Genomic DNA, 17074 nt, shown 5'->3' with positions numbered 1-17074 from the left:
AGCATGGAGCCTGGTGACCTAGCTGTATGCCTTGTGGTGTACAGACAGCGAAGACAACTGAGAAAAGAGCCTGAGGCGCCTGGCTGCACAGAGGGAGGAGCAGCACCCTCTGGAAGAAGGGCGACTGGGGCTCCCGCACACGCCGCTGAAGAGCCACAGCGAGACATCGCTGGTCGGCAGCCAGCTAGACCCAGGGTCTATAGACACCGCCTTTCATTCCTGCAGATGACCGAGAACCAGTGTCGCCAAAGACTGCACATGTCTAGGGAACTGGTCGATCACATCTACCAGCTGCTGCAGGATTTGGTGCTACAAGGACATGGAGGGCATCCACTGCCAGTGGCCATGAAAGTGACCGCAGCGCTCGATTTCTATGCCAGTGATTCACAGGTGACCTCTGTGGGATATCACAAACCTGCACCCACAAATGCATCCATGAGGTCACAGATGGTATCTTTGCGAGGGCACACAACTTTGTGCATTTCGCCCAGGACCAGGACAGCCAGGATGCAAGAGCAATTGGATTTGCCCAAATCTTGGGTGCAGGGTACAATCGACTACACTCATGTGATGCTCAGACCTCCATTGCAGCACGTGGTCATCTATGTCAACCATAAGGAATTCCATTCGCTGAATGTACAGCTGGTGTGTGACCGCCACAAACGCATCCTGCAGGTCTGCTCACGGTTTCTAGGGAGTGTCCATGACTCTTACATTCTCAGTTGGTCACAGATCCCTGACATCTTCCAGGGTCCACAGAAGCTGCAGGGATGGCTCCTCAGGGACAAAGGGTACCCGCAGAGGATGTGGCTGATGATACCCATGCGGCGGCCTCAGACTGCAGCAGAGCGACGCTATAATGAGGCTCATGCAGCAGCTCGTAACTTGGTGGAGCAAACCATCACGATGCTGAAAATGAGGTCCCGGTGCCAGGACCAGTCTGGTGGAGCCCTGCAATACATTCCACCGAGGGTGTCACGCATCATTGTCACCTGCTGCATCCTTTACAACCTGGCACTGCAATGAGGAGAGGAGCTGGAAGAGCTGATGATCTCCTCCGATGGGGAGGACATCGACGGGGATGAGGGTGAGGAGGTCCTCGAAGGCAACGATGACGGGGATGAGCCCCTCTCACTGGCCAGATGAGGCAGGTGCATTTGGGAGGCCCTCATAGCTGCTAGATTTGTGGAGGATGATGACAACATGCAGTGAGGAGACACCATAGATCCTCACATTGCATCTATGAATGTTTGACTCCAGTCTGGCTTCGGGCAGCGCACATACCCTCTGTGATAATGCTCCTGTCATTGAGATGCAGTGGAGGCCCTAATACTCGCTCAAGGAGGATGATGACGACATACAGTGAGGACACTCCATAGATCTTCACAAAGCCTCTGAGAATATTTCGCTACTTTTGGCTGAGGGCAGCTCACTTGTGCTGTTATCAGGGGTTCAGGTGGGCCGGATACTCCCGGAGTCACCTGGATGGATGGCCCTGGGGGCTACACCTGTTGATCCTCCTTCCAATGGGTGTCCAAGGGCCACTGGCTGACTCCTTGAGGAGAAGGGGTAGCTGGAATGAGGTCGGGCTGCTCTGCACCCCTCTTGCATACAGACTGTTGGAGGCCAACAATGGCGTAAGCGATGGAGTTCAGCCCGCAAAACGGTGCGGGAGCAATGTCCTGGACCAAGGTCACCATGGCGGCTGCTGCCACCCTACCAGTGTTGACCTTGGTGCGTTGGCATGCCGACACTATTACCTCAGCCTGAACGTGGACGGACTCTTCCATTGTGCCTTACAATCTGAGGAGTGTATCCCTTCCTGATGTTCCCGCGCTTGCCTTTGCAGCCCCGGCAACTGTGACATGACCAAGTCCAGAGGCTCGTCATCTGACCCAGACTCAGCAAATTTCTGGCCTCCAGCTGTCCTCTTGAGTGCCGGACACCTGGGAAGTCCCTGACGCCGCCTGCAGTGGATCAGACAGTGCAATGTGCTCACCAGGCTGTGATCCCAGGGCTACTCTAAAGCTAGGTGCCACCGAGGTGTGTGTCTCTGCGCTGGTGGAGGGTATGGGTGAGCGCTGTGATGGGATTTCAAGGAGGGTGCCTCCAGACTCCTCTTCAGAGGTTCCTTTGGGGCTTGATTGGAGATTCTGCCTCGTGGACTCCATCGGCTGTTTCCCAGGTGTGCCTGCGGAAGTAAGGGGAGATAATTAGTGCATGGCATTGGCCTGTGAAACAGGACACATCACTCACAGCATGGTTACCTGATGGATGTTGCACTGCTGGATCCTCACTTGGTAGAGCAGCGCCGACCTCACCGTCAGCACAGGACCGGTCCAGATCCTCGATGACCAGCTGGATGGCTCTGTTTTCAAAGTCCGTGAGCACCTTGATTTCAGGCATCCCTCCACTGGTCTGTGAACTTTCCCTCTTGTTGAGTGCTGGTTTGACCTGCATGAATAGAGATGGCAAGTGTGTAAGCAGGGCGCCTGCCAGACCTGATGATAAGTATGCCTGGCCTGTGTGGGTGGTGAGTGATCCCATGGACGGGATGAGGACAATGACAGTGAGTGTGAGAGAGTGAATGGTGATGTCCCTTGAATCGGCAATGAATGAGGGCCCTGTGGATGTGTGATGGGTTTGTGAGTGTGTGAGTTGAGAGTGATGAGAAGAGTGACTTACCCTGGCGGACCGGGGGAGATCATTCATCATCTTGCGGCACTGGGTGGCTCTCCTCCTTTTAAGGCCACTAGTGAGGTTGCTGCCCATTCTGCAGCCAGGATGGGGGTCGAGGACATCACACTGAACCTCCACTGTGTCCAAAAGGTGCTCAAGGGACCCGTCATTGAATCTACGGGCTGCCGTCTTTTTGCCTTTCAGGGCCATGTCTTCTTTGTAGCAGTCATGGGCTGGAAACACCGAGAGGTCTGCTCACGGCTAGACTTCAAGTATGGTGCCTAGTGTGCTGAAGCAATGAGGTGATGGTGTGGCAGGCGAATGAGAGCCATAGAAAAGGCGTGTTTCCCAGGAACGCATAATTAATATGGCGGGTTTGGGACGATACAGTGTGAAAAGCCGCCATTGCGGCTGATGGGTAAAACAACACTATCGCACTTAGTAGAAATCTGGGATGATCTGCCCACTGTCTATAAATTGTGCCTTTAAGAAAGCAATCTGGACAAGATTTGGAATTCTAAATAGATAAATAACTTGGACAGCTTCAACCAATCAGTAGTAAGGAGGTTATGTTGAAAATTCCGCAGTATAGCCCACAGGATTCCTTTCAAGTTTCCCAGCACTTATCAGGGAGCAATCTGTTTTCCCTGCAGTTCCTAGAGTTTTACAGATGACTGACTCAAGGAGGTATGCAAGAACAGGGTTGGCTAATGCTCCTCTGATTTGCACTTCCTCTGGTAACCTATGTTCCATGTCTCGGTGAACATTTGAACCACAGAGGTCTGGAACACAGAAGGAAGCCACAGTCAATCTTGTCATGGATAGAGCAATCTAAAACAAATACTGCTGCCCCACTCCCTCCCCACAGTGCTGTATTTTCTTTAACTTCAAACTTGAATCCACTTTTCTCTTGTCCTTGTCTCAACCACGCCCCGTCCTAAAACATTCCATGCTCTGTGTAAAGAAATTCTTCCCAAACACTCTCTTCAAAATACCTGTGACAATTCTAAATTGATTCTCCCTTGCAACCGACTCCACAAACTAAAGGAAGTAGTCTTTCCCATTCAATCCATCAAAATCTTTGATCATTTCAAAAACCTGTTAAATGTCCCTTTTAGCCCTCTCTGCTCCAATGAAAATAGAACCAGTATCTCAAATAGTTCCCCATAACTGATAAAGGCAAAATACTGCCGAAGCTGGGAATATGAAACTAAAACAAAAAATGCTGGAAAAACTCAGCAGGTCTGACAGCATCTGTGGAGAGAAAGACAGAGTTAACGTTTCAAGTCTGTATGACTCCTAAAGCTCTGAAGAAGTCATACAGACTTGAGACATTAACTCTGTCTTTCTCTCCACAGATGCTGTCAGACCTGCCAAGTTTTTCCAGCATTTTTTGTTTAAGTTCCTCATAACTATTGTTTTTATTACCCAAAATGCATTCTGATGCTTCTAATGTTCCATAGGGCATCCAAAGCTACACACTGTAAGTTAACAACTAGAGCACCTAGTACTAATTTGTAGTGACTTGTTTATTCTCCTATTCTGTGCCTCTATTTTTTAAAATCAATTACCCTAAATGCCGATGCCTAACAAAAACCTATCAATCTCAGTTTTGAAGTTTTCAATTGACCTCCGTTCTCAATTGTTTTCTTGGGGAAAGAAGTTCCAGATTTCACTGCCCCCTTTGTGAAGAAGCCCTTCCTGACATCGTCCCTGAATGGCCGGCTTCTAATTTTAAGTTTATGCCCACCTCTCACAATGTATTATTTCACACTTACCCACATTAAATTGCATCTTACACTTATCTACCCATTTGATTAACCTTTCTAGGTCCTCCTGAATCTGTTGCACCTTTCCTGTTCTTCCTTCTTTGCCAAAATCTTTACTGGTGTTGTCAGCAAATTCCAATATTATACTCTCCAAGATATTCCCAAAGCTGGATCAGAATTTTGGCATCTTGGTGGCATTTATCAAAGGAATGATATACTTTTAACCAACACTGGTGTTTACAATTACCAACATAATGTCCTAAATTATTAAGCAGGTGTCAGGAATCGGACCAGAGGGTTCGTTCCAGGCCCCGACTCCATAATGGCATGCTTTAGACATGCCCATTGCGATTTTGCAAGCTTTAGCCAATCAAAGGTCAGGGAGCAGACTCACTGTCCAGTCAGGGATGGGAGGGGCTCCAAGACTCAGATATCAACAGCCCCACTGGCTAAGGTGGGAGCTGCTGCCTTTGTGAGGATGCAGATAGTGGGGGGACAAGAGAAGTTTATTTTCTTTTTAAAAATGCCCCAACTGCATGGCCATGATCTCAGAGGGAAACCCCTCCGGAGGATGGCCAGCACCACAGCTGTGGACTGCTGCCGTCATTCCCTCACGAGCTCCATTGTGCTCAACCATGATCCTTCTGCCCAATGGATGCGGTTCAAGGCAATGCTGGCTGGAAATCCAAGTTGGGCACGGGAATGGGGTGTGATCCGACACACGGCCAGATTTTGGGGTCAGAAGCACAGCTGCGAACCAGCTTGGAAATGGAAGACACCAAATTGTGGGCCCACCTGTCTCCGATTTGGACCCCAACCTCTTTAAAAAAATTCAGCCCAGTGAGGCACTCACCCACAATGTATGATTATTGACCAACGGTACGATTAGGATTTTCAAATTCGATTGTCACACAGCACAGTGACGTACCAAAGGTTCACCATCAGCAGAAGGTGCTTTGTATTGTTTTGCAGGTGGCATCTTTGAGACCACTGAGTTCCAATTTTCACATAGAAACAAACATCAATAAAATTCTTTAAATCCAATAAAGAAAATATTAACTTTTTCAGTCACTTTGAAACAGTTGGACTTTATTCAGGTTGTTTTTTAGTTGTGTGTTGCTTTTGAAGCTGTCAGTTTTTGCAGGGGCTACGTCATCTGTCCATCAACGTTTCAGTCTTGTAGGTTGACATGCATGCTTGGTATGGGACACAAGAACAAAGATGCTTTATCACAACACAAAGCTACAGTTTACCATCTGACACTGAGGTCCCATCAGGCTGAAGTCAGGCTCTTACCTGGCCAGCTGTTCACGCTCAAATCTCTTTCCTTAACAGCTTTTGTTCTGATGTGGTTGAAGTCTGACCTTGTCCCAGTAAGTCTGAAAACTGGACCATCTCTTAATCACATAGACATTGTGGACCATCCAGCCCAATCTGGACATTCATTAAAACAGAAATTGGTTTTAAAGGACATCTGATTGTTTCTCACTCACCCTTGACCCTTTCTCTGGCAAACATTTGCAACCTCCGCTGCAGTCTCGACCATCACATGGTCCAGTGTAGCCATTCTTTGCCCCCTGCAAACACAAAACAAGATATCTATCAACATTTGGTGTTGGAAAACAAACTTTTTTTCAATTCATCTCGCAGTTTCTAACGGGGTCTCCTGAGGGTTCAATTGGCAAATGCATTGCATGTGATGGCAATAAGTCACTTACACCTGAAGTTTGACATTGCTTTGTGCTGAGTTAGTTGATAGAGTGGCATTGCCAGTCAGAATTGCAATTGGGCTCAGAAGCAAAGATGTCGGACAAGGTATCAACCAGCTGGTTATCCAATAACCTCTGCCAGAAAAGCCTGTGCTGTCTTCAACTTACATTTGTACTTGAACTACAGGGAAACGGATAGTGATCAGGATAGGAAAAAAAATAGCTGAATTCAGCCCTCAGCACCACTGGGCAGGGCTCTGTGTAAATGACACCTTTGACTACTCACAACACAAGAGTCTCAGTATCAGATTCAAAGAAGATGGCTGGTGTAAGATATGGAAATGTGTAGTAAAGGGGTACCTTTAAATAAAAACAGAAAACGCTGGGAAAACTTTCTGAAGAAGAGGCATATGGACCCAAAACTTTAACTGTTTCTCTCTCCACAGATGCTCCCAGCACTTTTTTTCCAGTATTTTCTGTTTTTATTTCAGATTTTCAGCACCTGCAGTATTTTGCTTTTAGCTTGAGTGTATTGTTGGGGGAAATATAGGTGGAGTCTCATCTTGCAAATAACCAAAATATTCAGCCTGCAAAAACTCAGTACAGACCTTAGGTGCATGTGAAGATACATGTAACACTTACAAACCAATATACATCTCTTTTCAACTGTGCAAAAAGCTGTGTGAAAAATTATTGTCTACTGAATGAGGCTGCTGTTTTGTACTGAGCTGCACAGGGTCAGATGGTCCCAGCTGCAATTCCTGGTTTGTGCAGAGTTGATTCATTTTACGTCCTCAGCAAAATAATAAAATAAATATCGCTCTGAAGTTCTCTGTGACAGTAAAATACTCAAACACAATCTGCTTGTTCCTACACATATCTGGAACATCTCCTGTTATTGACCAACAAACGAACAAATGAGATAAGGTAGCTCAGGATAAACTCGTCCCGTTAGCTACTGGTACAAGGATTAGGGAACATATTTAAAGGTCATGGGCAAGAGATGCAGGGGAAATGTGAGGAAGAACGTTTTGAAGAACTTTTTTAAGCAGTAAGTGGCAGTGATCTGGATCTTGCTGCTCACGAGGGTGAGCGGAAACAATCAATGAATTCAAAAGGAAATTGGATGCGCACGTGAAGAAAATAAATAAATTTGTAGGGCACTGAGGATCTTGTAGAGGAGTGGCACTGTCTAGATTGCTCCACAGAGAGCCAGCATGGACTTGATGGGTGGAATCAGCCCAGATTTGCACTAAGCGTGGGAGTGGGTGGGTAAAATGGCATTTTACCAACTGGCTGCGATGGTGGGTTTACACGCCATATCGTCCCAAACACACCACATTACTTATGCATTCTCAAGAAACACACCATTCCCATGGCAGACGAGCTCTGATTCGCCTGCCACGCCGTCCCCTCGTTGCTTCATCGTGCCAGGCACCACATTTAAAGTACAGCCACACTCTGTGCTTCCAGCCCAGGACTGCAGCAAAGCAGACATGGCCCCGAAAGACAAGAAGACTGCAGCCCTTGAGGGTCTCTTGGATGCTGTGGAGGCCCCGCTGTGATGTCCTCTACCCCTGCTCTAGCCCCAAGAGGGGCAGCTACATTACCACTCCAGCTTGGTAGGCGATGGCAGTGGTGATCAGTGCCAATGTTGCACAGAAGAGGTTGGCCATCCAATGCAGATAGAGGATGAATGATCTCATCTGTGCAGCCAGGGTATGGCAACCATCTCATCACTCTAAACTCAGACACTCAAGCACATCACACATTCACTGGCATCTCACTCACTGTCAGCTTAAGGGACATCACCACCCAATCTCACACACACACCCTCACATATCCATCTGGCCTCACCTCCTCTGAAGACTGCCTCCTGAGCCTTCACCATCTTGAGGCCACTTGCACAGATCAACATGTGCCCCCACACACCCCCTGGGATACCCTCCTTCCCCAGTACAGCCCTCGTCCTGCAGCCTCTTCCCTTGCCTGAGGCCACTTCTCCCGTTTCTCCAAGCAAGACCTTGCCCTGCAGCTGTTGAAAAGCCACCCACATATGGCTGATCTGGTGGGTAGAGACCTGCTCGTGAGCCCCCCCTAAAGTGACATGGTGCTGTCTGTGAAGCCTGGCGCTGATGACTGTGAGCGCTGCCCGAAGCAAGGTCGGCAAACAAACCTTGAAGTCCCAAGGGAAGTGCAGCCTGCCAGGTGCACGTTGCTTATATGTTGTTGTGAAACACGTTGGCGTGTTTTCCCGCTGACGTGGATGGATGACCCAGTGGGGGGGTTGAGTCCGGCGGGCTGGCCTTGTAATGATCTGATGTATTTCAACGAGGTTCCCGATGTCCGATGGTGGGGAATGCGGCCTGCCATCGGTGGCAGGGCGGACGATCGCAAACTGGTTTCACAACGTCATGAAACTGATTTTTGGCCTTCTCGCCATATTATCCGCTCGAGCCACCAAACATGCCCAACGCTGGCAGGCACGGAAAATCCCGGCTGACGGGTCAAATGGCCTCCTTTTGTGCTGTAATTAACTCTACGGGCAGAATTTTACATTCCCCCACCAGCGGCTTGCAGGCGGGGAAAATTCCTATGATAGCCTTCCCACCGGGCGCTCGCCCACCCCAACCGCTCAATTATACAGAGGAACAGACAGGCCTAGGCTGGCCCACCCTCCCTTGCCCCAGTTAAGGCCATGGTGGACAACCAATGTCCACTAAGGGCAGTTTATCACTCAGCCTTCATTTTCAGGCTGGCAAGGGGAGTTCAGGAGCAAGGGGGAAGCCCAGAAAGTGACCCTGCTCAGGCTGAATGGTTGGGGGTGCGTGATTTGGGGGGAGCGGCACCTCCATCAGCAGCCTCCCTTCGACATCGGCAATGCACACCCACTCCCTCCCCACCCCACCACAAGGTCTTCCCCTGTGGGTGCTCCCTCCCCCATAGCCCCTCACCAACCACCCCACCCACCCGCTGGGCCATACCTCGCCTACCCGCCCTGAGATTCCCACGCTTACCTGATCCTGGATTCCTGGGATTTAGGCCCTGGGGACAACTTACATCCCCAGTCCTGCCGCTTCTGGCGCTGCTGGGAGTAGAGAGCTACCCACCAATCAGATTAGCCATCAGCTCTCTGAGGCGGGACTTCCTCCCAACTGAGGCACGGAAGTCCCTTCTCCAGTAAATTAAGCTCATCGGACCATTAAATGGCCACGGGGAAGTGCGATTCTTTGGATGGCGGGAAGGAGAACCCTGCCATCCGAAATATCCTGGCCTATGACTCTATGAAGAGAATGGGCGGTAGAATCAGGTGACAGCAAGCTACAACAACAATCAAAATTAGGGGATGTGAGTAATGAAGAGGAAACCAAACATCTTATACCAGGGACTCAAGTTCTCAGGTGCCCAACTTAATCATTCATTCTTGAAGTGTGAATGCAGACAAGAAGTCAGGTTGTTTGACCTGAGCTTAATGCTGACTGTTCTTTACCCTAGCCACAGGGAACTTTGGTCAATTATCACATCAACTGCTGCTACGGCTAAAAGATAACTTCCTCTAAACTGGGGTCTCATCATTTTTCTGTTGCTAATTTCTCCCATTTTTCTGGTCTATTTGGATATAATATTTGCTATGGAGAAAGTGGGCATATCGCTTAAACCAGCATCTGCTCTATCAGCTTAGATTGGCTAGTAGCACTTTGGTTATGATTTTTAAAAATTCATTCACAGGATGTGGGTGTCGCTGGCTAGGCCAGCGTTTTTCATTGTCCATCCCTAAGTTCCCTCGAGAAGGTGGGGGTGAGCTGCCTTCTTGAACTGCTGCAGTCCATGTGGTGTGTGTACACCCACAGTGCCGTCAGGGAGCGAGTTCCCAGATTTTAACCCAGTGACAGTGGAGGAATGGTGATATATTTCCAAGTCAGGATGGTGAGTGGCTTGGAGGGGAACTTCCAGGTGGTGATGTTCCCATCCATCTGCTGTCCTTGTCCTTCTGGGTGGTAGCAATCATGAGTTTGCAAGGTGCTGTCAAAGGAGCCTTGGTGAGTTGCTGGGTGCATCTTGTAGATAATGCACACTGCTGCCACTGTGCATCGGTGGTGGGGGAGTAAATGTTTAACGTGATGGATGAGGTGCCAGTTAAGCAGGCTGTTTTGTCCTGGTTGGTGTCGAACTTCTTGAGTGTTGTTGGAGCTGCACTCATCCAGGCAAGTGGAGAGTATTCCATCACACTTCTGATTTGTGACTTGTAGATGGTGGACAAGCTTTGATTAGTCAGGAGGTGAGTTTCTCTCCGCAGAATTCCCAGCATCTGACCTGCTCTTGTAGCCACAGTATTTACATGACTGGCCCAGTTCAGTTTCTGGTCAATGGCAATCACCAGGATGTTGATAGTGAGGGATTCAGCGATGGTAAAGTCAGTGAATGTGAAGGGGCAATGGTTAGATTCTTTCTTGTTGGAAATGGTGGTTGCCTGGAACTTGTGTGGCGTAAATGTTACTTGCCGCTTATCAGCCCAAGACTGGATATTGTCCAGGTCTTGCTGCATATATACATGGACTGCTTCAGTATCTGAGGAGTCGCGAGTGGTGCTGAACATTGTGCAGTCATCAGTGAACATCCCCACTTCTGACCTTACGGTGGATGGAAGGTAATTGATTAAGCATCTGAAAATGGTTAGGCCTAGGAAACTATCTTGATGTCTCAGTACTGACATGATTGACCTCCAACAACCACAAACATCTTTCTTTGTGCTAGGTATGACTCCAACCAGTGGAGAGTTGTTCCCCAATTCACATTGACTCCAGTTTTGCTAGGGTTCCTTGATGTCACACTTGGTCAAATGTTGCCATGATGCTAAGGACAGCCACTCTCACCTCACCTCTTAGTCAGATGCTTGTCCATTCAAGCTCCACTATATATTCTAATTTCTGAAGGAGTGTTGTCTTTAAGATGACTTAAAATGAACCATCTGCATCTTATCTGTTTGCTCAGATGTGTTTAATTCAACTGATGAATCTCTTGGTGTTCTGATCAGTATTCCTCCCTCAACCAAAACAGATTATCTTGTTGTTCATTCATTTACAATTTGTGGCTGTGTCTGTTTACCTACAAAATGAGAGAGACATCAAACAGCTATATCCATCCAGGAATCTATACCTAAGCATCAGTCAGCATCTTCAGAAGAAGAGCAAACTGAGACTCAATCAGTGCCTATCTGCTTTCTTAGACCAGGGATGTTTTATCACAGTATACTTGACAGAGCAATGGCCAATGCATCAATACCAAATGTAAGTTGGTGACCTCTTTCTGCCACTCCTCAAAGAAAATATCTTGCATTTATATAGCGCCTTTCATCCCAAATTGCTTCTTAGGAAATTAAATACTTTGAAGTGTTATCCCTGTTGCAACATTGGAAACACAGCAGCCAATTTGCACACAGCAGACTGCCACACACAGAAATAAGATAATGGCCAGATTATCCGTTTTACTAACGTGTATTGAGGGATGAATATTAGTCAGCACACAGAAATGTAATACACCTTCAACAGATTCGTCTGTAGACTTTTGCAGTGTTCCTTAAATATATAAATTTAAAAAAAGATCTGTCTCGTTCTGCAATAGCTTAGAAAGTAAATATACTTGGTCTCTTGGAACTGTGTTATACAGACCAGAATGGTTCTAGTTCAACTTATTTTCTGTGCTAAATTCTCAGCCAAAGTTGTAGTTCGACTGTGACTGCTGGCCCCAACAATCTGCATCAAGCACGAGAAGATGAAAAAAACAAAAGAACCAGGTTTACCACTTCTGACTGCTACCTCATGATCTCTGCTGGAAAACACCTGTTCTTGGATATGGGCCATGACAGGATAAGAGTCGGCAACAATACCATGATCGAATAGCTGCCCAGACTTAAAAGTCCAGGTTCATACACGAAGAACAGCAATTCAGTTGAGGTTGTTGTACGATGTTGTATGTGCCTGCATGCCATTGTAATGTAAAGGTGCTCAGCAAAGCAAGGATTAATGTGGAACTGGAGCATAGCACTGCCCACAGTATGATGCATAGAGTCACATGGTAATAGACTGGGGGAACAGTCTAGAGCGAACACTCTGGAACCAGTCTGCATGGAGGTAATAACACCATGCATGACAGTAACCTGGGATCAGTAAATAATTAATTATTAACAATAAAGGGTTCATATTTAATTTATACAAGTCTCAAGATCTCATCACTGAGACATCTAAAGAACCCATATTACGACACGGTTAGCAGCGGTGGTAGCTCCTAAAAGATATCACATCAAAGACAGTACCATAATCCGACATGGTGATTCACGGTGATATGCAAGGTGGCTGCTAAATGCAATATACCCAGAACAGTATCCCAAGTAATGAAAAACTAAAAGCAGCTGAAGCCAAGCTAGAGGGAAGCGCACCCAAGAAGAAAACTTGAAGAAGCTTCACTACAGAGTTTGAAGTGAGGAGTCCACCAGAGTGTGTGGAAGTCCATTACAGAAAATTGCAAGAACCTGAGCAACATAGTTCACGAGATGGTGAGCAAAAATACAGAACAAGTAGCCATATTAACATTTAAGAATAGGTGGCAGTCCCAAGGGCTCAGCAACCTGTAAAAATCAGCTGGCAGAGTTAAAAGTTTAAGAAGAAAAACTGCAGAATAAAGAAGAAGCTGCTAAAAAAAAAGAAAGTTACCTAAAAAAAAACAGAGGGCCAGCAGTGCGGAGGAGAAAAGCTGTAGCTTTAAGTTTACTAAAAAAAAAAGGCCAATTGCCGAATGGCTGAGCAGCCTCCCAAAGTTCAGGGTTCAAAAACAGGACCTGCAGAGGTAAGAGAAAAAAGGAAGGAATTGTCCAGAAAATAAATTCTCCTGTAATCATTCTTCTACCTTAAAAGTTTAAAAAGTTTAAACAAAGAAAGCCCAGGATCGCCAGCGAGCCCAACAAAAGCAGAAAAACACAGAAACTCACAACAAAGGAGCCGACAAGCTGCCTGAGTAAAAAAAAACAGTTACTGCACTGACAGCTCTAAGCGGTAATGACATTTAATGCGTTAACTGCAAGAACAAAAAATGTCCATGGACAACAAATTAGAAGGGCCAGGCACATGTTTGGTATGGAAGGGCTAAACCAGGCCCAAGAGTGGAGTCTTGGAGAAGTCAATTTTTAGTTTACAGGAGAATTATAGGATTAAATAAAAAATCAGAATAAGTACAAGTTGATAAGTTTTTATTCATCTTTGGTTCACTTGCTGGTGAAGTACTCCACAATGTACAAATCAATATGCAACAACATTTGGAGAGATATTAAATGGCTTTGACAGATATTTTAAACTCTAAGTTGTGAAGAACGCAGACCCTATAAGAAGGTCTAGCACCCCAAATAAAGTACCAAGGGCAAAAGAGACCCCAGAGATAGGGTAACAAAAGACTCCAGGGCGAGGACAACATACAACCCCAGAGTGAGGGAGCCAAAAGACCCCAGAGCGAGGGAGACAGATGGCAGTGCAGAGTGAGCAGATCGCTATGAATGAAGGAAAGCTATCTGAGGTAACTCAAAAGAAGCAAAATATGCAAAAAGTAAATGAAGCTGTTCTACAGGAAAAGGTTTGCATCAGAGCTGAACTTGAAGATTTGAAGCACAAGATTCAAGCTGAGCATATAGCTTTGAAAATGCACGACAAACTGAAGCCTTCAATGAACAAAACTGTTCGAGATCTGAACAAACAAATTTCAGAGATGACACAAAGGTACTAGGAGGAAATAACAATCCTCAATTCCACAGTTGGCAAATCAAAGCAGGAGTTGGGGAAACTAAACCAGATGTACAGATATGCAAAGCAGCAAACAAGTTGCAACCCTGAAAGGCTCCTTGAAGGATCAACATGTAGCCATGGAAAAACACGAGGAGCTAAAGTTGAACATTGCTTCAGAAAAAGTTGCATTGGAACTATCAGTGGCAATGAAATGATGCACTGAAGCACAGAGGTGAGTTGGAAAGAGGTCAACAAGAAAATAAACAGTTGAAAGGACAACCGATTGTCCTTCAAGATCAAATGCAAATGGCCTAGCCATTCAGCAACATGAAGAAATGAAGTCTGTCTTAAGCAGCAGGATGGAAGCACAGCAGAAGAAACTCGAAGAGACTCAACTAAATGACAGGAAAGCTGAAGATGAGGCAAGCGAGTTTCACAAAGAAAAGGAAAACCTGTTGACAGGCCTTTACACGCTACAAGAATTAGGACAAAATTTATTTCTCTGGAAGGCTATGAAGAGAAGGAAAATGAATTTAACTTCACTCTGAACAATCTGAAGAACCAGTTAGCTGAGAAGACTCAGCAATGCTCTATATTTCAGGAGGAAGCCAAAAGCTCCAAGAAACAGACTGAAGTGCTGAGGAAGCAGTTGAATGAAAACCAGGAGGCACCGAAAGGAAAAGCTATCGAACTTTCCAAATGGCGAGCGGGTAATGCGGCCATGAATTGAACAATTACAGAACTGAAACAGGTTAAGACTTCGCCAAAGACAGACCTGGCCAACAGTGAAACCAAAATGACAGAGAAAGAAAAGACAGAAATAAGATCGGAAAATGTAAATCTGACACTGAAGCGCAAGGAACTAGAAGGGCACTGGATGTCTCAGTTGTACTGAGAACCATTGAGCTGAATGAAAAGATTCATAAGCTTGCAAAATGGTTTGAAAATAAAACAGCAAACAAATGTTTGGCTGAGATTGTGAAACAAGTGGAAATGAAGGTTCCATTCGTGAAACGTATACGTCCAGCAAGAACATGGCGGACACCATGGAAAAGGAAAATTCGAGTCCACTCTAGGAATGAACAGAGTGCACATTCCCTTTGGAAGGACTGGGACAAACACACAGTGTCTGAAAAAAGCAGACGAAATGTTATTAAAGAGAAACACGACTCAAAGGAGCGCAAAAAATGAGTCAAATGGAGATCGCCAAGTATCAGAAACACGGGCCTGAATTTTTAGCTTGGCGGGCGGGCCCAGGATCAGCCGGGAAACAGACAGCCGGCTGCGATCGGCCCCCAACCGCGATTTCACACTGGCTGGCCAATCAACAGCCAGCCAGTGTGAAGCACGCGCTGAAAAGCTCAGTGCTGCCGGAGTGGGGGCGGGAGGGGGGGGGGCGATGACATCAACGCGGGCGCAGGTGAGCGCTGAGAGAAAGCTCCCTGAAGGCAGAGCTCTACTTCAGGGGGCTGCAGTCCTGAAAATGTTCCAATAAAGTTTTAAAAAGCAGAAAAAAAATGTCCGAGCATCACAATCAGGCACCTGAAAATATAGATGATAAAAATGCTGCCCAGACATTTAAAAAAAACATTTTTATTTCATAACGGAAACCTCATCCCCGCCCTTGGATGAGGTTTCATAAAAAATGTGACGGCCACCTGGCTGATTCGCCCATCTGCCAACCGTAAGGTGACGAAAATAGCAGACAATTGCGTCAATAATGGGCTTAATTTCCCTCTTGATTGTCAGCGGGTGCACTTCCAACTTTTGCATGTGCCTGCTGAGCAAAATATCGCACGAATGCGCAATAATGTGGAGACGCTTGCTGGACCTTATCTCATGCAATTTCACGCCCAATTGGGCATGGGTCCGTCTGATCAACATAAAGTTCAGCCCTTGGAGTACTACTACCATTCCTCCCAATGTGACAGACCAAGATGTGGAAGAACTGTCAAGTCTCTAGGCCATCTGAATTTATAAAGTCAGAGCCTTGAGATGGGGAGAGCAGGGACAGCAAGTAAAGATTGTATTACAAAATAATTGTACTCCATTGGAAACGCATGTTTTCTTTGGCAAAGAAAGGGAGATGTTGTATGATGTTGTGTGTGCCTGCATGCCATTGTAATGTAAAGGTGCTCGGCAGAGCAAGGGTTAATGTGGGGCTGGAGAACAGCAATGCCCATGGTATGGTGTATAGAATCACATGGTAATAGACTGAGAGAACAGTCTAGAGAGAACACTCTGGAACCAGCCTGCATGAAAGTAACAGAACCATGCGTGACAGTAACTTGGGATCTGTAAATAATTAAAGATTAACAATAAAGGGTTCATGTTTAAATATTCAAGCCTTAAGATCTCATCACTGAGGCAAATAAAGAACCCATATTACAACAGAGGTATTGGGGAAATAGCTGTCGCCTGTGAGATTGCAATCCAGTCACTTCGGTGCCTTCAGGAGAGCAGGAGTGAAAACATTTTTCGGAGGAAAGATTAAGTGGGAAACTTGTGAGGCAGAGTTGAGCCAGACACAATTCTGGGACAAATTGTTCCAAAAAAACCTCCTCCTGATGCAGACACTGTCAGGTCAATGTTGCAAGTGAAGTCTCCCTGTGGGCAGCCTTACTAGACAAAAGCGTGGATCGGAGACAAACAATCAGTTCTGTGACTCACTCTCTGGGAGCCCTATGCCGGATGCCCAGACTCAAAATTTACAGACATTTGACGAAACGTGAACTTATTTTCACAAGTGGGATTTTGCATTTAAATTCTTGTTTGTTTTTCCCTCAAAGAAGCATAAGTGCGAAGCACGAAATATAAACGAAATATAAATATATAACAACTTTGCCAACTGCTCTTCTGTTGCTAGGCATGGAAACCAGGTTGTTGGCATTTGTCTCAAGGGATTCCTGCCCTAAGGTTTGATTTGGGATCCTTCATCAATACAGTTCAGATTGTAAACCACAATCACCAAATCATGGGTTGCACTGGCCTCACGGGATGATACAGCTTTCAAGACACTTAAAAAGTAAAGCGCTTTCTTTCTTTAAGGGCTCGGCGCCATCAGTATTGTAAGTGGAGCTGGCAAACTGGAGATGACAGCAAGAGGGCTCTCGTGTACCAGCTGTAGATTCAAAGACATTTTGGTGAG

The 17074-nt window shown here is 46.3% G+C and overlaps 1 protein-coding gene across 4 annotated transcripts in view; it reads right to left on the bottom strand.

Annotated features, from left to right (window-relative positions):
- Nucleotides 1-17074, bottom strand: part of col4a6 (collagen, type IV, alpha 6) — a 414921-nt gene that overhangs the window by 275988 nt on the left and 121859 nt on the right. For all 4 annotated transcript variants that reach the window (XM_078547579.1, XM_078547580.1, XM_078547578.1 and 1 more), the window contains one exon: nt 5942-6025. In XM_078547579.1, the coding sequence (XP_078403705.1) occupies nt 5942-6025 (84 nt within the window). The remainder of the gene's footprint in view (nt 1-5941; nt 6026-17074) is intronic.

The sequence above is a fragment of the Cetorhinus maximus genome, chromosome 8 (genome assembly GCF_964194155.1).
Source record: "Cetorhinus maximus chromosome 8, sCetMax3.hap1.1, whole genome shotgun sequence".
NCBI classification, from domain to species: domain Eukaryota; kingdom Metazoa; phylum Chordata; class Chondrichthyes; order Lamniformes; family Cetorhinidae; genus Cetorhinus; species Cetorhinus maximus.
The sequence above is the reverse complement of the archived record's forward strand: the minus strand, read 5'-3'. Positions and strand labels throughout refer to the sequence as shown.